The 21,814-nt window shown below is 40.4% G+C and overlaps 1 protein-coding gene across 2 annotated transcripts in view; it reads right to left on the minus strand.

The window, feature by feature from the left end:
• The window catches only part of SIPA1L2 (signal induced proliferation associated 1 like 2), a 329,734-nt gene that overhangs the window by 80,741 nt on the left and 227,179 nt on the right, over window positions 1–21,814 (minus strand). For both annotated transcript variants that reach the window (XM_077486232.1, XM_077486231.1), the window contains exon 13: window positions 16,881–16,975. In XM_077486232.1, the coding sequence (XP_077342358.1) occupies window positions 16,881–16,975 (95 nt within the window). The remainder of the gene's footprint in view (window positions 1–16,880; window positions 16,976–21,814) is intronic.

Here is a 21,814-nt window from a genome sequence, read left to right on the forward strand (position 1 = left end):
ATTTGGCATTTTTTGAAAATAAATTGCCAATCAGTATCCTCAGATCTGCACCATTGGGAGCCTCTTTTCTTTTATGTTTTTACATGATATTCGCTCCTTATGTAATGTATACTGATCGATTTTAGAAACACACTTTTAGATGCCCTGGCTGTTAACGCTTTGGTCTGCTGATTTCCTTGGATGCCTGTGGATGGTGAAGGACCTCATAGAGCCGGCCGCTCCAAGTGATTATTGCTTTATGCTCGCATGATCTGGTGTCGCTGACACACAGGTCCACCCCTTTCGGTAAGAGTATTTCATCATACCTGTTTATCCATATCTTACCACTCTTCTAAGTGCAGCTGTCTGCTGATCTTTCACTTATAGGATTGACCTCCTAGTCTCGAGAATCCATTATTCATCCTGATGAACTTTAGTGGACTTTTCTTCTATTTTCACTATTTAAATTACATAATTTTATTTGTATATATTGTGAGAATATTACAATTTATTTATTTATGTATGTTTATGTTGCAGATTATCATGGAACTTTGCACTGCAAGTGCACTTGAAAGTGCAATGAAAGTGCACTTGGAAGTAAAGTCACTGTAGATCCGAGGGGGACATTCAAGGAAAATAAAAAACAGCATTTTAGCTTGCACATGATTGGATGATAAAATCAGCAGAGTTTCCACTCATTTAAGATCTACTCCTTAGATTTAGAGCGACTGCACTTCCAAGCAAACACATTTTTGAGCCTGAAAATTATATATATATATATATATATATATAGAGCATCTCACAAAAGTGAGTACACCCCTCTCATTTTTTTCAAATATGTTATTATATCTTTTCATGTGACAACACTGAATTAATGACACTTTGCTACAATGTAAAGTAGTGAGTGTACAGCTTGTATAACAGTGTAAATTTGCTGTCCCCTCAATATAAGTCAACACAGCCATTAATGTCTAAACCACTGACAACAATAACACACTCCAAGTGAAAATGTCCACATTGGGCCCAAAGTGTTAATATTTTGTGTGGCCACCATTATTTTCCAGCACTGCCTTAACCCTCTTGGGCATGGAGTTCACCAGAGCTACACAGTTTACCACTGGTTCTCTTCCACTCCTCCATGACAACATCACAGAGCTGGTGGACGTTAGAGACCTTGCGCTCCTCCACCTTCCATTTCAGGATGCCCCACGGATGCTCAATAGGTTTTAGGTCTGGAGACATTCTTGGCCAGTCCATCACCTTTACCCTTAGTTTCTTTAGCAAGGCATTGGTCACCTTGGAGGTGTGTTTAGGGTCGTTATCATGTTGGAATACTGCTCTGCGGCCCAGTCTCCGAAGGGATGGGCTCATGCTCTGCTTCAGTATGTCACAGTACATGTTTGCATTCATGGTTCCCTCAATGAACTCTAGCTCCTGAGTGCTGGCAGCACTCATGCATCCCCAGACCATGCGACTCCCACCACCACGCTTGACTGTAGGCAAGACACACTTGTCATTTTACTCCTCACCTGGTTGCCGCCACACATGCTTGACACCATCTGAATCAAATAAGTTTATCTTGGTCTCATCAAAACACAGGATATGATTCCAGTAATCCATGTCCTTAGTCTGCTTGTCTTCAGCAAACTGTTTTCAGACTTTCTTGTGCATCATCTTTAGAAGAGGCTTCCTTCTGGGATGACAGCCATGCAAACCAATTTTATGCAGTGTGCGGCATATGGTCTAAAAACTGACAGGCTGAACCCCCAGCCCTTCAACCTCTATAGCAATGCTGGCAGCAATCATACATCTATTTCCCAAAGACAACATCTGGATGTGATGCTGAGCATGTGCACTCAACTTCTTTGGTCGACCATGGCGAGGCATGTTCTGAGTGGAACCTGTCCTGGTAAACCGCTGTATGGTCTTGTCCACCATGCTGCAGTCCAGTTTCAGGGTCCTGGCAATCTTCTTATAGCCTAGACCATGTTTATATAGAGCAGCAATTCTTTATTTCAGATCCCCAGTTCTTGAGGTGTCATGAGGTGCCATGTTGAACTTCCAGTGACCAGTATGAGAAAGTGAGAGTGATAACAGCAAATTTAACATACCTGATCCCCATTCACACCTGAGACCTCGTAACACTAACAAGTCACATGACACTGGAATGGGTAACACTAACAAGTCACATGACACCGGGGAGGAAAAATGTCTATTTTGGCCCTATTTGGACATATTATTATTATTATTATACAGGTTTTATATAGCGCCAACAATTTGCTCAGCGCTTTACATATTCCCTTAGGGGTGTACTCACTTTTGTTGCCAGCGGTTTAGACATTAATGGCTGCGTGTTGAGCTTTTGAGGGGACAACAAATTTACACTGTTATACAAGTTGTATACTCACTACTTTACATTGTAGCAAAGTGTAATTTCTTCAGTGTTGTGACATGAAAAGATATAATAAAATATTTACAAAAATGTGAGGGGTGTACTCACTTTTGTGAGATACTGTATATATATATATATATATATATATATATATATATATATATATATATATATATATATATATATATATATATAGCTATAGCTATACATAGATCTAGATCTATATATATAGATATAGATATATATCTATATATATAGATTTTTTTTTGCTTCAACTTTTCATATATTTTCCAAGCTCTTGTTAACTTAAAGGCTAAAGAGGTAACAAAAAGAGCTAAAGTGTCAGAGCAGCAATTCACCTCTCCCTGTTTGTATTTCCATATTTCATTCCAGTTTCATGTCCATGAATTTATGTCTCACTTGAGTCTTTGCCTATTCTAATACAAAACTATGTTGCTAGCTTTTGAAGCTAAAGACTGACATCTGCATCCACCAAAATACTCACACTTACGTTGCAATAAAGACTTACTTTTTCCCTTCTTCTTAAGTGCACCATGCATTGATAAAATCACAGTGGCTACAAGTAAAAACGAAAATGTATTATGGTGGTTTGTAACCCTCTGGAGCCAAGCACTGGGTGGTGCCCAATCACCCACAAGGATCCTTTAATATGAGGCCTTCAGGGTTCCACTCTTGGGATGACCTTCCACCAGTTCGTTCCCCTCTAGAAACCCCCAAAGGTAACCCAGCCTAAAACCCCCCTGTGCTCACAGCTTAGGAACTCACATCCCAAAAGTGTGATGGAATGTTCCAGGGGAGGTTTGCATTGGTCAGGAATAATGCATTGCCCATACTGGTGCATATCTTTACTAGACAGTTCAAAGAAGCAAGATTCTATTGTTCAGCCACTCCCCAGGTGGTGGCACAATAGCTTGGTAATGTAGTACAAAAAGAGTGACAACAAAGCCCTTAAAGAGGGAGTGTCTGCTGAGCTAAACCTGTGCCTTGGCCTACTGGGGTAAAGTCCAGACATCCCCAAACATAGGACAAACGAGGGGAGGCATCTGTGCATCACTGTAGGCTACATCTCTCCTACCTGTAGGCTAGCTCTTCCCATAGACTGAACTGGCCAGGCTCCACCCTCCTAGCCTTTTATATCCCTCCTGCATCATTATTGCCTGGAAGAAAAATGCCCAGCAACCTGAGGGTGGTATAAAGGGATGAATGAATAAAGTGCTGTCCATCAACACTGAAGACAGTGTCATCACATTAGGACCAGTGGAGCTGCATTGACAATACTTCTGCACTTCCCTACAGTATTTTATTTAAATGTGTGTTCTGGAATTAAAATTGCTTTGACATAGCAACCGATCAATATGTGATTTGAGTCCTAAGTTCAGTTTGTCTCTCAGATCAGATACGTTTCTTGTTTGCCCCTGAACAATATGGAAATTGTAATGACTAATAACCAATGACAAAAAAATTAATCATTTGAATATTCTATTTTATTGTCACTGTTCGTAAATTTCCACATTTTAATGAATAAGAGAAAATATTATGCCTATGAAACCCATAGTTGCTGAAGTGTCTAGGTCTTTCAGGTACATCACACAACATTTAGACCTGGGCCTAAAAAATTTTTTAAAAGCACAGCTCTCTACAGAAGAACTAAGGATATCTGTCTTGAATTTACCTAAAGGTTGTTAACCTGCAATGATCTCTATTTTTATCTTTATTAAGACAATGTATATAAAACATGCTCATGTACAAATATACATTAAAGGATTTTTTTTATGAAAGCTGAACAATCATGTGTGTTTGCTTGCACAATATCAATAGTGTTACTATTTATATATCCTAACCTATAAACCTTAGCCTGAATTTCATCAAGAGTACTAAATGGAATATCAAAACTTGCCCTTAGCTATGGGAAATAAGATAAAAGAAGTAGCATAAGCCATTCTAAACAATAAAGGGACTGCATCAATCCACAATATCTTTGCAGTGTTCAGATGTGTTTAGCCCTAGGTAGCCAAAGTGTTTAATGTTTTGTTTTTAATGCAAAAGAGATTTTTTTCCCCCATATATTCAATCTAATCATTATATATATATATATATATATATATATATATGGCTTTTTTTCTCAGAGAATAGGTGCAAGAACTTAACCGTGCCCTGCACACACGACGGACACCTGCATCCCTCTTCTCCCCGTTCTGCACTCAGTGGGAGTCACTCAGGATATCAGATATGAGGGGGCCAAGCTGTCCCTTGTAAACACAGAAGTCCAACTTCTGTATTTACAAGTGACAGCTTGGCTCTCACAGAGCGATAGTGTATATATATATATATATATATATATATATATACATGTGTGTATGTATATATATTTTGTTAATTGAGAAAAACAAACTATTAGCACTTCTATTTCTAAAAGCATTCATAATTTACAGCATTTTTTCACACCTGCCTAAAATGTTTGCACAGTACTAGATAGATAGATAATTAGATAGATAGATAGATAGATTAGATTAGATAGATAGATAGATAGATAGATAGATAGATAGATAGATAGATAGATAGATAGATAGGATAGAATAGAATATACTGTATACACATGTGGTGTGTGTGTGTATTACATGCAAGCTCTTTGTAATGCATTACATGTTTATTTATTTATTTACGAAGCTAAGGGGGTTGGCATCCCCAAAAAGCTATGGACTTAAATATAAAAAGTAGTCTCTCCCTGGAGAGAGCTGTACAATAAGATATGAGCTAGACATGTGCAATTAATTTCGTATGAAACAAAAATTCACACGAATTTCCGGAAATTCGTACATTTGTTCGAATCCGAAATACAAATTTTTATGCTTTCGAATTCCGTACAAAATTTCGTTTAGGAATTTCGGATCCAAATTCATAACAAACATTCATAACTAACGAAAAGTTAAAGAATCTAAAAGTTAAAAATCCAGGAAAATTCGTATTTTGTACGAATCCGAATTGAATTTCGTACACGAATTATGAAATGCGATTTTTTTTCCGTACAGTATGAAACGGAATGAAACTAAATTAATTTTCTGACGGCGCCCACGTCTAATATGAGCCACTCCTTGAAACAATAACAGCTGTACATTTAACTTGAGCTACTGAGCTCTGTAAACAGATTTTTTTAAGCAAACCAGATAAGAAGACAGAGGTTATATAGGTTATATGATGGTTTTATGGAGCCTAAAACTCCACCTATTGACAAAAAGATATTTTCCTATTTATAAATGTAAGAGTCACATGAGCTTCCAGTGGAGACTATAAACAGGCATGTTCCCTGTGCTGTCACTATCAGGAAACCACTTAGGAAATGATATGCATTAGTTGTTGGTGTAATTGCATATAGATAGGAAGAAGCTACAAAGAGGCTAGAGGAGGTCAGTACAACTCAATACAGAATGATGATGAAAAACAGTAAAAACATTTTTTTTTTTAGAAAACTAAATGTCATCCAGTTTAGTTTTACATCTAATTTAAGGACTGCTACATTCCAGGACATATATTGTTTTATTTTAATTACATGGATTTGGAACAATTAAGTGGTAAAGGATATTAAGTATTCTGTGCCCATATGAATAAAATGTGATCATATGTAACAATATTCTAGTAATAATGTATTCAGTAAAAAGATATTCTACTAATAATGGCACATTCAGACAAAAGGCTGCAGCCAATGTTAGTGTCAGGCTAGGTGCAGATAACAAGTAACAGTTCAGGTGTGCTGATTATACAAAGAGTTCAAAGCACATACCATGAGCAGGTCTAAGCAGAGCAGGTCAGCTGGGACTTGTAGTACACCGCTGCAGACGAAGGTAGGTGATTGCTGGACCTTGTAGTTCACTGCTGTAGATGAGGGTAGATGAGTACTGGACCTTGTAGTTCACTGTTGTAGATGAGGATAGATGATTGCTGGACCTTGTGGTTCACTGCTGCAGATGTGGGTACTAGTAGAATCAGGCAAAGCGTAGTCTAGGCAAGCTGGGTCATACACAGGTAGATCAGAATCCAAACGGTACAGAATCAGAAGCAAGCAAGGAAGGTCAAACAAGCCGGGTCAAACAAGAAAGTCACAGAGCAAATATCAGCTGGATCAAACACAAGTGAACTCTAACACGAGCGCTGACTGAATGCTGATACAGGTGATTTAAACGTGAGCTGGCCAATCACTGTTGTTTCCCAGACACAGGCTGTGTCAGGTGAGTTGTGCTGGGTCCTAAAGGGATTCTAGTACTGACAGTACCCCCCCTTTCTCGAGGGGTTGCTCCTGCACCCCCAGGCTTACTTGGATAACGGAGATGGAACTTCTTCTTAAGTCGATCAGCATGAAGATCACGAGCTGGTACCCAAGATCGATCCTCTGGGCCGAACCCTTTCCAATGAACAAGATATTGTAAGGAATTGCGCACTCGTCTGGAATCAAGAATAAATGCCACTTCATATTCTTGACTGTCCAACACATCCACAGGTTCTGGTTCATTTACTAGGAGGCTGGAATGAACAGGTTTCAACAATGAAACATGAAAGACATTTGGAATGCGCATGGATGGGGGCAGTTTTAATCTGTAGGACACAGGATTAACAATCTCCGAGATTTCATAAGGCCCGATGAATTTTGGGCCAAGCTTTTTAGATGGAACATGCAGGGACAGATTCCGAGATGATAACCACACTTTGTCACCAACTTTATATTCTGGTGCCTTTGAGCGCTTCTTGTCAGCAGTTTTCTTAAAAGCCTGCACAGAGCGGGAAATAGCACGATTTACATCGGACCAGATTTTGGAGAAATGTTCAATCGTGGTGTTGGCATCTGGAACATCAGAGGGCGGAAGATCAAAGGAGCACACACGAGGATGCAACCCGTAAACACAAAAGAAAGGAGAGGTCCCTGTAGATGTGCTGGCACAATTATTAAAGGCAAACTCTGCCCATGGAAGGATGTTGACCCACTCCACCTCATCTTTGGCCATCAGACAACGTACCATCTTCTCTAGAGTCTGATTAGTCCTTTCTGTTTGGCCATTAGTCTCAGGATGATATGCTGAAGAATATGATAATTTAATCCCCAGCTGAGAGCAAAGGGCCTTCCAAAACTGAGCTATAAACTGAGAGCCACAGTCAGAGACAATGTTAACTGGTGCCCCATGGAGCCTGAAAATGTGCTTAATGAATAAAGATGCCAGTTCTTTAGCAGATGGAAGCTTCGGAAGCGGAACAAAGTGGGCCATTTTACTGAACCTGTCTACCACCACCCAGATCGTGGAACATCCCTGGGACAGGGGCAAGTCTGTGATAAAGTCCATAGATAAATGGGTCCAGGGACAGGTAGGTATTGGTAGAGGACGAAGGAGACCGGGGGGCTTAGAGGTACTGCTCTTGCTTCTGGCGCAAACTTCACAGGCCTGGACGAAGGCTAACACATCCTGCCTAAGCGATGGCCACCAGAGGTTGCGAGAGACAATCTCAAAAGTTTGTCTAAACCCTGGATGTGCTGCAGGTTTTGATGCATGTACTTGTTGCAATACCTGCAAACGAAGAGCCAGGGGCACAAAGAGCATACCAGGGGGAGTGGAGGGAGGGGCTTCAGCCTGTGCTGGTAACAAGGCCTCAGAGATGTCAGTCTGGGTAAAAGCCAAAATCCTATCCTCAGAGATAATGGGTTGAGGAGGAAGCGGAGGAGGAGACTCTGATAAAAAACTGCGAGACAAGGCATCGGCCTTAATGTTTTTTGGACCTGGTAAATAAGAAATTGTAAAGTCAAATCTGGAGAAGAACAATGACCACCTGGCTTGACGCGAGTTCAGTCTTTTAGCAGAACGGATATATTCAAGGTTTTTGTGGTCAGTCAGAACTATGAATGGATAGCGAGCTCCCTCCAGCCAATGTCTCCATTCCTCTAAAGCTAGCTTTATGGCTAAAAGTTCTCTGTTGCCTATATCGTAATTGCGTTCTGCTGGGGAATATTTACGGGACAAGAAGGCACAAGGGTGGATGGCAGCACTTACAGGATCTTTTTGTGACAAAAGCGCCCCCACTCCTACTTCAGATGCATCTACCTCTACAATAAAAGGTAGCTCAGGAACAGGATGGCGTAGAATTGGTGCAGAGGTAAAGGCTTTCTTTAACTGGGTGAAGGCTGCCTGGGCTTCAGTAGTCCATTTAAATGTACTAGGAGTCTTCCTGGTGAGAGAGGTGATGGGATGTGCAATGGTGGCAAAGTTCTTAATGAATTTTCGATAGAAATTTGCAAAGCCCAGGAAGCGTTGAACTGCCTTCAGGTCTGAAGGTGGTGCCCAGTCTAGAATGGCTTGAACCTTGGCTGGGTCCATGGTGAGGCCTGTGTCAGAAATTAGATAACCCAGGAAAGGTACTTGTTTAACATGGAAAAGACATTTTTCAGGCTTTACAAAAAGGGAGTGAGTCTTTAGTCGGGCTAATACCGAGCAGACATGCTTCTGATGTGTTTCAAGATTGGGAGAGTAAATCAAAATATCGTCTAAATAAACAAGCATGAAGCGACCCATCATGTCACGGAAAATGTCATTCATGAAGTTCTGAAAGACGGCTGGTGCATTCCTGAGGCCGAAAGGCATGACAAGACATTCATAATGACCATCCTTGGTGTTAAAGGCCGTCTTCCATTCATCGCCTGCACGGATTCGCACCAGATTATAGGCTCCCCTTAAATCCAGTTTGGAGAAGATTTTGGCTCCCTGGATTTGAGAGAACAACTCTGTGATGAGAGGGAGAGGATACCGATTGGGAATGGTTATTTTATTTAGGCCTCTGTAATCAACACAAAGTCGCAGTCCTCCATCCTTCTTCGGGACAAAGAAGCATCCTGCTCCTGCGGGAGAAGTGGAGGGACGGATGAAACCCTTAGCTAGGTTTTCCTGGATGTATTCTTGCAAAGCAAGATTCTCTGGTTCAGACAGTGGAAAGACTCTCCCTCGAGGAGGTGTAGTGTCAGGCAAGAGGTCAATGGGACAATCATAACTGCGATGAGGAGGTAAAGTGTCAGCAATTCCTTTAGAAAACACATCCCGAAAGTCCTTATAACAAAGTGGAATCTGTTCTATTCCCACTTGACAGGTATCAAGTCGAACAGGGTGCTGGATGCAGCTCTTTTTACACTGATTGGACCAAGCCAGAATATCTCTTGTTGGCCAGTCAATTACAGGATTGTGCTTCTGAAGCCAAGGAAGGCCTAGGATCAAAGGAGTGGATGGAGAGTCAATGACAAGACAAGAAATCTTCTCCCAATGCAACGCCCCTAATTGTAACTGGAAAGGGTTGGTGGATTGGAGCACTAGGTCTTGTGAGAGAGGCCAATTATCCACAGAGATCAGGCGGACTGGACAATCTAGAGCATGAGTTTCCAGGGACAAAGAGGTGATCAGAGTTTTATCAATAAAATTCTCAGCTGCTCCAGAATCCACCAAGGCCAGCAGTTCATGAGCCCCTGTCCCAAAGTGAATGACAGCGGGTAAAAGTATACGATTGTCCCCCTGGGGAGATGAGAGTAGACCTAAGGTGACCTCCCCGCAATCACCTAGGTCCTGGCGTTTCCCGGACGTGTAGGGCACGAACGGAGCATATGACCCTTGAGGCCACAGTATAAGCAGAGTCCCATATTACGCCTGCGTTGGTGTTCCTTGTTTTAAGTTACGCAGGGTCGATTCTGCAGTAGCAGCACGATCTGGATCATCATATAGCAACCCAAGGGCTTCAAAGAAGGCATCTACTGTTAGTAAGGCTGGATGGTTAGGTTCCAGGTTAAAGGCCCAAGCCTGGGGGTCACCCTGTAGTAGAGAGATAATGATTTGAACCCTCTGAGTTTCAGGGCCAGACGAGGATGGCCTCAACTTGAAATATAATTTGCAGCTGTTTTTAAAGTTGCAAAACGCTTTACGGTCACCAGAAAACCGGTCGGGCAAAGGAATTTTTGGTTCAGATGGAGTTTTAGTAATGGTGGTAGTAGAAGGAGATTGCACCTTGGTGAGCTCTGTGGCCATTTCCTGAACTTGATGCGATAAACGGCAAAGTTCTTGTGTAAACAACTGAGCCTGTTCAGGATTCATGATAGGTTTCCCTTTATGTATTGGCTCGTGTTAATGTCAGGCTAGGTGCAGATAACAAGTAACAGTTCAGGTGTGCTGATTATACAAAGAGTTCAAAGCACATACCATGAGCAGGTCTAAGCAGAGCAGGTCAGCTGGGACTTGTAGTACACCGCTGCAGACGAAGGTAGGTGATTGCTGGACCTTGTAGTTCACTGCTGTAGATGAGGGTAGATGAGTACTGGACCTTGTAGTTCACTGTTGTAGATGAGGATAGATGATTGCTGGACCTTGTGGTTCACTGCTGCAGATGTGGGTACTAGTAGAATCAGGCAAAGCGTAGTCTAGGCAAGCTGGGTCATACACAGGTAGATCAGAATCCAAACGGTACAGAATCAGAAGCAAGCAAGGAAGGTCAAACAAGCCGGGTCAAACAAGAAAGTCACAGAGCAAATATCAGCTGGATCAAACACAAGTGAACTCTAACACGAGCGCTGACTGAATGCTGATACAGGTGATTTAAACGTGAGCTGGCCAATCACTGTTGTTTCCCAGACACAGGCTGTGTCAGGTGAGTTGTGCTGGGTCCTAAAGGGATTCTAGTACTGACAGTTAGCCACTGAAAACTTGCAGTTGCTAGGTAAATAAAATAATTACTAAAATGTAAAAAAAACTAAAATAGCCTTTCTAAAAAAAATAGCTGTAATAGCATGAGTGAAGTAATTAGTCTGAACCTGACTTTGACCTAGAGCTGAACAATTCCATGTATTAAAAAAAGCTGTGCAGATTTGGCAGTTAGCAACATCATTTTAAACCATTTTGCACCATGTGTATAGCAGTCCAGTGCTTGGTGGGCTCATGGATGGTTTCCAAGATTCCTTTGTGCCTGCCCACACTTTGTAACACATCTGCCAATGCTATTAAAATAAGCAGATCTAGTACTAACAACAGCAAGCCATACAGCTTGCTTGGCCCTATAAGTTCCCGGGTCCTGGGTCCTGGCTCATTTACATAAGTTGCATAGTTACATAGTTATTCAGGTTGAAAAAAGACACAAGTCCATCTAGTTCAACCAAAAAAAATACAATCCCATATACACAATCCTTCACCCACAGTTGATCCAGAGGAAGACGAAAACCCCCAGCAAAGCATGCTTCAATTTGCTACAGCAGGAGAAAATATTCCTTCCTGATCCCCCAAGAGGCAATCAGATTTTCCCTCAATCAACTTTACCTATAAATATTAGTACCCAGTTATATTATGTACATTTAGGAAAGAATCCAGGCCTTTTTTTAAAGCAATCTACTGAGCTTGCCAGAGCTACCTCTGGAGGGAGTATATTCCACATTTTTCACAGCTCTTAATATGATGAAACCTTTCCATATTTGAAGATTAAATCTTTTTTCCTCAAGACGTAAAGAGTGCCCCCTTGTCCTCTGTGATGACCTTAAAGCGAATAACTCAACACCAAGTTCACAAATATGGACCACTTATGTATTTTTACATGTTGATCATATCCCCCCTTAATCACCTCTTCTCAAGAGGGAATAGATTCAGTTCCTCTAATCTTTCCTCATAGCTGAGCTCCTCCCTGCCTCTTATCAGTTTGTTTGCCCTTCTCTGCACTTTCTCCAGTTCCCCAATATCCTTTTTGAGAACTGGTGCCCAAAAATTAACTGCATATTGCAGATGCGGTCTTACTAATGATTTGTACAGGGGCAAAATGATCTCTCTCTCTCTCAGAAGTCCAATGCTTAATACAAGTAAGGACTTTGCTTGCTTTGGAAACCGCAGCTTAGCATTGCATTCTATTATGTAGCTTATGCTCTACCAGATTCCCCAGATCCTTCTCCCCTATGGATTCCACCTGTTGTACTCCCCCTCGTATGTATGATACATGCCTAGTCTTAGCCCCCAAGTGCATAACTTTACATTTTTCAATATTAAACCTCATTTGCATCTTAGTTGCCCAATTAGACAGTGCATTGAGGTCTGCTTGTAAATTGGAGACATCCTGTAAGGATGTTATTCCACTGCATAGCTTAGGGTCATCTGCTAAGACAAAAATGTTACTTTTAATCCCATACCCTATATCATTTATAAAAATATTAAAAAGTAAGGGTCCCAGCACTGAACTTTTTGGGGTACACTGCTGATAACCTTAGACCATTCATAGTAAGTATCAGTAACTACTACTCTCTGAACTCTGTCTTTTAGTCAGTTTTCTATCCAGCAAAATACAGGTATACCACGTCCACAGCCACCTCTCTGTCCAAGATTTTACTTACCTCTGTCCAAGAAATCAGATTTGTTTGACAATTTCTGTCTTTCATGAAGCCATAGTGTCTGTTGCTTAAAATATTTTTTTCCAGCAAGAACTCATCTATATGGTCTTCTATTAAACTCTCCAGTATCTTCCCGAGTATAGAAGTTTTAACTAACAGGTCTTTAGGTACTTGGTAAAGACTTTGATCCCTTTTTAAATATGGGCACCACATTGGCCCTGCGCCAATCCAGTGGTACCATTCCAGTCATTAATGAGTTCCTAGATATTAGAAACAATGGCCTTGAAATTACAATTCTTTTAGGATCCATGGGTGGATGCCATCTGGTCCAGGTGCTTTGTCCATCTTTATTCTGTCTAAATATTTCTGGACCATATCACTTTTGAGCCATTGTGGATAATTTAGGGCAGTTTCACTACCTCCCCCATTATAGATATGAGCTCCCCCATGCTCCTTTGTATACACAGAGCTGAAGAAAGTATTTAATAAGTTTGCCTTCTCTTTTTCCCCAGTCAGCCACTCTAGATTATTTTTTAAAGGGCCTACATGCTCAGACCTGACCTTTTTACTATTAATATATTTAAAGATTTTTGTTGGGGTTTGTCCTACTATCTTTTGCAATCTGTCATTCATTTTGAATTTTTGCATCCTTGATTTCCTTTTTACATATGCTGTTATATTCTTTGTAACATTTAAACAATGATAGCGTTTGTTTTTTTCGTTTTTTTTTTTTATATTTATAGCAATTTAAGCTTTGGCCATGAGCCACATAGGTTTTTTTTAGCCTTTGAAGAATTCCCATTTCTGTTCTGTGTCCATTGATTCCAATATTCCCTCCCAGTCTAAGTCCTGGAGAGAAGCCCTCATCCTTGAAAAATGCCTCAGACTCATCACACTCTCCATCAACTAGGTTCTCATTCACATCGCTTTCAGATCAATTCTCACATAGAGACAGACACCACCACCCCTCCGTTTTACCCTGTCTTTCCAAAAGAGAGCATAGCCAAGAATATTAATAGCCCAGTCATGAGAAGAATGAAGCAAGATTCAGCAATACCAATTAAATCATAGTTTTCCTTGTGCACCAGAGCTTCCAACTCATCTATTTTGCTTGGCAGACTTCTGGCATTGGTGAACAAACACGTCAATTCATTGGTACATTTCGCAAACATATGTTGCATATTTTTTATTTTAGTACAAATAGTACCATTTCCATTGGCTGTTTGTAACATAAGAACCTTCAAATCATCTGCCATAGCCCTTCCCCATCTTTCCCCATTCCACCCACCAATTGGGGCTGACCACTGTCTGATCTATTATAATCTAATTCATCCCCCCCCCCCCACAATCCTAGTTTAAATACTCCTCCAACCTTCCCAAAAACCTCTCCCCCAGCACAGTAGACCCCCTTCCATTTAGGTGAAAACCATCTTTAGCATATACATTGTACCCCAATGTAAAGTCAAGCACAGTAAACCCCCTTCCATTTAGGTGAAAACCAACTTTAGCATATACGTTGTACCCCAATGTAAAGTCAGTCCAGTCCTCTAAAAACCCAAATCCCTCCTCTTTACACCAGGTCTTTAGCCATGCATTCAGCTCTTTAATCACCCCCTGCCCTTCTTGTGTTGTGCATGGCACAGGCAATATTTCAGAGAATATCACCTTGGAGGTCCTTCCCTTCAACTTGCAGCCTAGTTCTGTAAATTGGTTTTTAATGAGCCTCCACCTTCCATATGTTCTGTCATTGGTTCCAATGTGGACCAAGACAGCTGGGTCATGCCCAGCCCCTCCCGGTCCACCACATGCCGAACCCTGACACCAGGGAGACAGCAAACCATTTGGTTGTGGCAATCCTGCTGACAAATTATTCTATCAGTCATTCTGATTATAGAATCACCTATTACCACTGACTGTCTAGGCCTACCTGCACTCCCCTAACCACCCCTACTAGATGGGCTGCTCTCCCGGCTGTTATAGGGAGTGGTGACATCTAGGGCTGCCATCTCTGAGCTTGCTTTTTTGTATTTCAAGCTTATTTTCCAAAAAAAGTGTTCAGTGCAAAAGTTTTTAATACTTCACAAATAGACAAAATAGCCAGCCTTGCAATTTGAAATTTCAGCCACCTCTTGCCAATATTAATGAATGATCAGACCTTACACATTTAATCAGCACCTTCACCGCCATCATGAGGGTCTACCAATCAGCCAGCACCACTGTTAAAGACTTCATCCATGCTCTGTTCTCACTGTTCCCCAACTACCACTATGATGTAGCTCAAACCAAAGAAGAAAATAAAAAATTACAGCTTTCTTTAACAGCTTGTTTAGTGCTGCTATAGTAAACAAACTACTGTCAAGTTCAATCTCTTTTAAAGACTGGAAAGTTACTATTGTCATGCTGGAAAGCATGTTTGGTGAATGAACAAAGCCTTTGGATAAATAGTCCCCTGAAATTCACATAAACGCAGAAGAATTTGTAAATCAACCCCTATAGGTCTATATAGTTGTGGTGGTCAAAGTAGATGTTCCAGTTGCAACCTTATGTGAGACAGTAAAGTCATAACAACCGGTCCTAATAAACAATATGATATCAAACAATGTTTGAATTGTAATACAAAATTCATATATGTATGTGTTGATTTGCAAGATTTACAAGGTACAGTATGTGGGTAAAACAAGTAAGACACTCTGTGATAGGATTATGGATCATTTTCATTTAACCAAATCAAATAAAAAAGATCAGTGTAGCCAAGCATTGTAAACAATGGCATGATAGCAAAATTATTATTATTTCATGATATATAGTCATAGAGAGGGTGGAAGGATCAGTGAAAAGAGGTGATAGGTTCATGGTATTGAAATTAAGGAATGTATTCTGGATATTTACTTTGGAAATAAGGATGCCACAAGGATTAAATTATGAATGGCATGTTTCACACTGTTATGAATGAAGTGAGCTTTTTTCCTTCCCTCCTTCCCCTGCCCTTTTTCTTTATATCCCCCTTTACTTCCCTCCCTTGCTCATTCCCATTTTCCCTTTGTATTCAATCCTTTTTTTTATTTTTTCCCTCTCCCCTCCTCTTCTTTCTTTTCTTTTTACTTCCCTTCTCCCCTCATCTTCTTTTCCTTCCTCTCCTCCTTTGTTAGTGAAAGGGTGCTGAGTGGAGAGTCTGTGCTTTTGTTGAACAATACATTTGATTTTGCCCTTTGGAAGGGGTGTGCAGCTCCAGTGAATTGTGTGTGGGAGAAGACCTCCAAGAGATGAGCACCTGCAAGCTGGCATTAAAGATTGCAAAGTTCTTAGGTGGAGCTTCATCTCTTGTGATTAACATCTCTCTATGGATTTCTATAAGCTTAGGATAACACCTCCAACCCACCATTCTGCTACCCAGCCTTTGAAACTATTGTGATGACAGATTACATAGCCATTTTTATCACATGCGTTTCTCTCTTTTATTTAGAATTCTTGCTTTATATTTATCAAACTCGAGAATTTAGGTTTATTTGTTGTTTTTTTTTTTTTTTTTGTAATGTTCAGAGTTCTAGCATAAATCACAACAAATGTGCCTACTGAAACATACACATTACATTTAGCCTATGTATTTAAAAAATGCTTTGCCAGTGTCCTAGCATTGACACAAACATAGTGAGTAGTCCCTGTAATATTTGTAATATATGTGAAATTTAATTTTGTATTTCTTTTCTTTTCTTCTCATCTATTGGCCATAATGTGGTATTTCCCTGATTTCCTGATTGATGTATTTCAGGAAAATACTGCAGTATGGCCACTAGATGGCACTAAAGAAACATTACAGGGATTATAGATGACATTTGTGCAAATATTAAGACATTCAAAGGACAATTTTCTTATAATTAGATCCCTTCAATTTTAAAATTCTTAGCTAGATGAAGCACTTCAGACAGGGTTAGCCAAAACCTTCATAAATGCCACCTATATATGTATCACTGTCTGGTTTGACTGGATGCACATTGAGATAGCCAATCTTCCCCAGTAAATTATTGAACAGCTCACAATGACACTCAACATTCAAATGCTGTTACTGAATACATCATTATGCTTATACAATTAAAATACAAATAATAAAAATGCACTCACATGTAGATGCCTGTTGGGAGATATCTTGCTTTCTTTCTGTACAGTTTTTTCTTGAAAGGAACCAATAAGTTTATCGGGTGACATAAGCCAATGGTCTGGTGGTTGAGAAAAAAATTAAATTTTTAGATGCTTGCAGCAAATTTAAAAGAAATCACTCTAATAAAACAAGGTTGCACTAGAGCATTAACTCAGGGGGCCATCTTTAGGTTTCACACTGCAGTGCCCAGACAGCACTCGGCCGTTAGTGTTAAAGAGCTGCTTGATTTAGCGGTGCTTTTCAGCAGCTAGCGGGGCGCCTTTAACCCCAAAGAAGTGGTTAAAAGCGCTTGTGTTGCAGCGCTTCTGAATTGCTTTTCAGGCGCTTTGAAAGCGCTGCCCATTCATTTCAATGGGCAGGGCATTTGGAGAGTATACAGCACTCCCAAACTGCCTCAAAGATGCTTCTTGCAAGACTTTTCATAACGTTCTGCAAGCGCACTGCCCCAGTGTGAAAAGTCACATTGAAATGTATGGGAGGCGGTTTTCAGGAGTTATTTAGAGGCTATTTCTAGCGCTAAAACACCTGAAAACTGCCTGAAGACTTGTGTAGTAGTATGACCCCATATTTTGGAAATGTGGAAAAACAAGAAAGTAGATCCTAACTGAAAGACGTGCAGTATGCCGAAATACTTTGTATTGAACAGGTGCAAATTTTTATAACAAAATACAATTTTTTGCATCTCAGTGCTGCTGATCTACTGCATGCTCTGTACATATACTCCTTGTCTACATGCAGAGACTCCAGTCATGGTTGCATGCCAATCCTCAAGCAGGGGTTAAGGAACAGATAACTTAACTTAAAAAATATCAAAAGAGGTTTTTATTTTTAAAAAGCAACCTTACTCTGCATTTGGAGTCTCAAATTATTTCTATTTCACATAGTGGATTTTGGCATACATTGATAATTTGAATATCCACATCATCAGAGTTCACTAAAACCTTGCTTTTATTACTTATTAAATACAATTATTTTCCCAATTTTCTCTCTAGTATTGCTGTGTTCCTAGAGCTTCTATAACTTTCTGGGGTTGATTTAATAAAGCCAAATAGACTAGGCACTTTGCAAGTGCAGTTTCACTCATTTTCCCCAGAGCGTATTGATGTGGTGAAGCTTCACTTCAAAAAGAATACCCAATCAGGGGCAAGGAAGTTTTTTTTTAAAACAGCATTTTTGCTCGCACATGGTTAGATGATGGAAATCAGTAGAGCTTTACCACATTCAATACACTCTAGGGAAAATGAGTGCAACTGCACTTGCAAATTGCCTAGTCTATTTGGCTTTATTAAATCAACTCTAGAAAGTTATAGAAGCTCTAGGTATACAGATGAGTATTATGGAGAGATAGTAAAGAAAGAGAGACTGCACTTTGTGGGAAAAGATTAGTATTATGGAGAGACAGTAAAGAAATAGAGACATGAATTTATAGAGGCTCTAGGAAAACAGGAATACCATGATTTCAGTATAGTAGATCCTAGAAAGGAGACAGCTGATAAAAAAAAAAAAAAAAAACGGTAATTGAAATATGGTATCTTATCCTAAACAGGAGGATATTTCATTTTATTTAAAAAAAAAGTGAGGTAACATTGGGAAAATATTGAATTTTGTAAATGTGACAGACTCACCCGCGACAGAGACTTTGGGAGGGAACTGAATGCTGGACAATTATGGGCCCTGGCATTCGGGGGGACGGTGCTCTTTGTGAGTTGTATGGCTGGGGACCCTTGAGGTGGTGTTACTTTAGATTCAGGTCCATGTCCCCAAGACACACAGACCCTGGAAACCCTGTATATGCCATATTAGAAATAGTGACTGATTCATACTGTTGGGACACATACTGTTAGATGCTAATGTCATTAACTCCAGCCACCTGTCTGTTGTAGTCTATAATGTAAATTAGTCTAGTCTGGCTTGCCACAGCTTCTAAGAGTATTTTACCCATTGTTGTTTCTGCTAATTAACCCTGCAATTGTATGAAGGAGTTCTGTGTTGATGTTTATGATAATGTGTATTGTATAGTCAGTGACCTAGAAGACGTGAAGTCTTACCCTAAAAGGCCATATCTCTGGGTCACCTAGTCTGGGTAAATGATTAGATAACTAGCTCATGTTAGTTAGGTTTCTGGTTACAGTTTTATTGCAAGCCTGCTGTATATATTTGTGTGTCATCTCAAATAAAAGAGTCCATGTTCAGCAACTAAACAAGTATTGTCTTGTTTTGTGCTTGTGAGTGGTTGGAATATCTGATATCTATATTCAGACTGGGAGGAAGTGGTATATGACGAAAGCACTCAAGCGGAGTGTGGGACGTTTCGTTACAGTAAATATTAAAAGTTAGGTTTTATTGAATTCTGAAAGGGTGAATGTGCAAATTAAAAATCTATAGCAGGAAAATCCTGAGCAAGCATCAACGTGGTAGGATCAAAGAGTATTATTTTAATAAAATCTGCAGCTGTGAAAATACAGAATATAGCATTTTATTTACAGTTATGTACTGAAAGTTTATATGAAGTTTAAGTGGATGGGCTTTATCTACAGTATATCTTAAAGATGTCCCACCTACTTACAAATAGGGTAGCGAAACTGAATTACTCCCATGTAATACACTGAAACCAGCAAGACAATTAATACAACCTATTTTCTCTTTGCAGATAGATTGACGGTACCTAGCATATACAGTATAGTATTAACCTTCACCTTGATCATGCATTTTATAAATAGGATAGATGATGTAGCAGAATTCAATTCCAACAATCTCATATCAGTGACAGAAATATATATCCCAATGATCACACTCTATAGGTCCCATGGGAAACATTGAGCATTCTATTTTTTGCACTTGACTATTATGAAATGTAATTTGGAGGCAACTCTCTTTTTATTGTCTTATGTTTTGTTATATTTCCTACCATTCCATATTTTTTGCATTAACGAGTATTCATAAATCCGATAAAATATGAGAAACAAAAAAAATGTTATACAGTGGAAAAATGTAGGTCAACAGCACAAAAAACATATTACAATTAAAGAGAGGATTTTTTCAACACTCTTTGTGTGTCTTCACTCAAAACATCCAGTTAGGTTAATGGAAATTTTTTTTCTTAATCCCATCCTAGCCCAGTTAGAATTTTAATAAAATAAGGTTTATTTTCATTTAAAAAAAAACATTTAAATAGTTAAATTATAAAATTAAATAAATTCCCCTTAACATTCTAAAGACCAATTAAACTTTTAAAGCAGCTACCGTATATACTCGAGTATAAGCCGAGATTTTCAGTTTCTTTTTTGAGGCTGAAAGTGCCCCCCTCGGCTTATACTCGAGTCACCGCTGTCTGACTGCCCGAACAGCGTGTCGAGCAGACAGATAGCGGCCATTCTACCTTTCAAAAGCCGCGCCTCCGCCCCCGCCTCCGCCTGTGATAGGCGGAACACTCAATTTCCCAGCAGTCAGTGTTCCGCCTATCACGGACATCGGCTCATCCTCGGATGAGCCGATGTCCGTGATAGGCGGAACACTGACTGCTGGGAAATTGAGTGTTCCGCCTATCACAGGCGGAGGCGCGGCTTTTGAACAGGGGAATGGCCGCCAGGGCGCCGACGAAGAGCGGCGATCCTGGCATGGGACGACACGGAGGCTCGGGACGGGATGACACGGAGGCTCGGGACGGGACGACACGGAGGCTCGGGACGGGACGACACGGAGGCTCGGGACGGGACGACACGGAGGCTCGGGACGGGACCGGACGGAGGCTCAAGAACAGGTAGGCTGGACACACAAGGCTGCACGGACACACACACACACACACACACACACACACACACACACACACACACACACACACACACAGGGATGGATGGATGGATGGACACACACACACACACACACACAGGGATGGATGGATGGATGGACACACACACACACACACAGGGATGGATGGATGGATGGACACACACACACACACACACACACACACACAGGGATGGATGGATGGATGGACGCACACACACACAGGGATGGATGGATGGACACACACACAGGGATGGATGGATGGACACACACACAGGGATGGATGGATGGACACACACACAGGGATGGACGGACACACAGGGATGGACGGACACACAGGGATGGACGGACACAGAGGGATGGACGGACACACACAGGGATGGACAGGCATATCTCACCCTCGGCTTATACACGAGTCAATAGGTTTCCCAGTTTTTTGGGGGTAAATTGGGGGCCTCGGCTTATACTCGGGTCGGCCTATACTCGAGTATATACGGTAAATACAATACAAGTGTATAAAAACAAAACGTGTGCAAAGTCTAACAGTTGTTTCTTTAGAAGCAGCCACCACATGGGTAGAAAAAGCCTGTTCCCTGCCAGCATGATATAGAGAAGGATCCTTGCACTCTGTGTGGAAGCATCAGTCTCTCTACAATCAGCAAAGATTGTGCTTCCTGCTAATTGGAGAATTCCAGCTCTGATTCAGCAGGAAGTATTTTGGATCTTCCACACAGAAAGAAAAGGTCCATCTCATACTTTATCCTGGCAGGGAACAGGCTTTTATCCTCAGGCTATGGCTGCTTTCCAAGAAACTAAAGAAGAGATATTGTCATTGTGTGTGTTAAAAGATTCACTAAACAAACGACTTTCCAAACTACAAATCATTATCACGAATATATATATACATACATAAATATTGAATTTCAACGAATACGAACAAAATTATAGGGCATATAACGAATTAATTCAATATGATTTGAGATTCAGTATAACAAATATCGACACTCTACAGAAATAACAAATTTCCGAAAATGTATTAACGTAACATAACGAATATAACAGAACAAAATGATGTATTTGTCGAATGACAAGAAACCGAAACTAAAACAAA

This window comes from Lithobates pipiens, unplaced genomic scaffold (genome assembly GCF_037356315.1).
Source record: "Lithobates pipiens isolate NorthernLeopardFrog02 unplaced genomic scaffold, aLitPip1_a1.2 Scaffold_18, whole genome shotgun sequence".
NCBI classification, from domain to species: domain Eukaryota; kingdom Metazoa; phylum Chordata; class Amphibia; order Anura; family Ranidae; genus Lithobates; species Lithobates pipiens.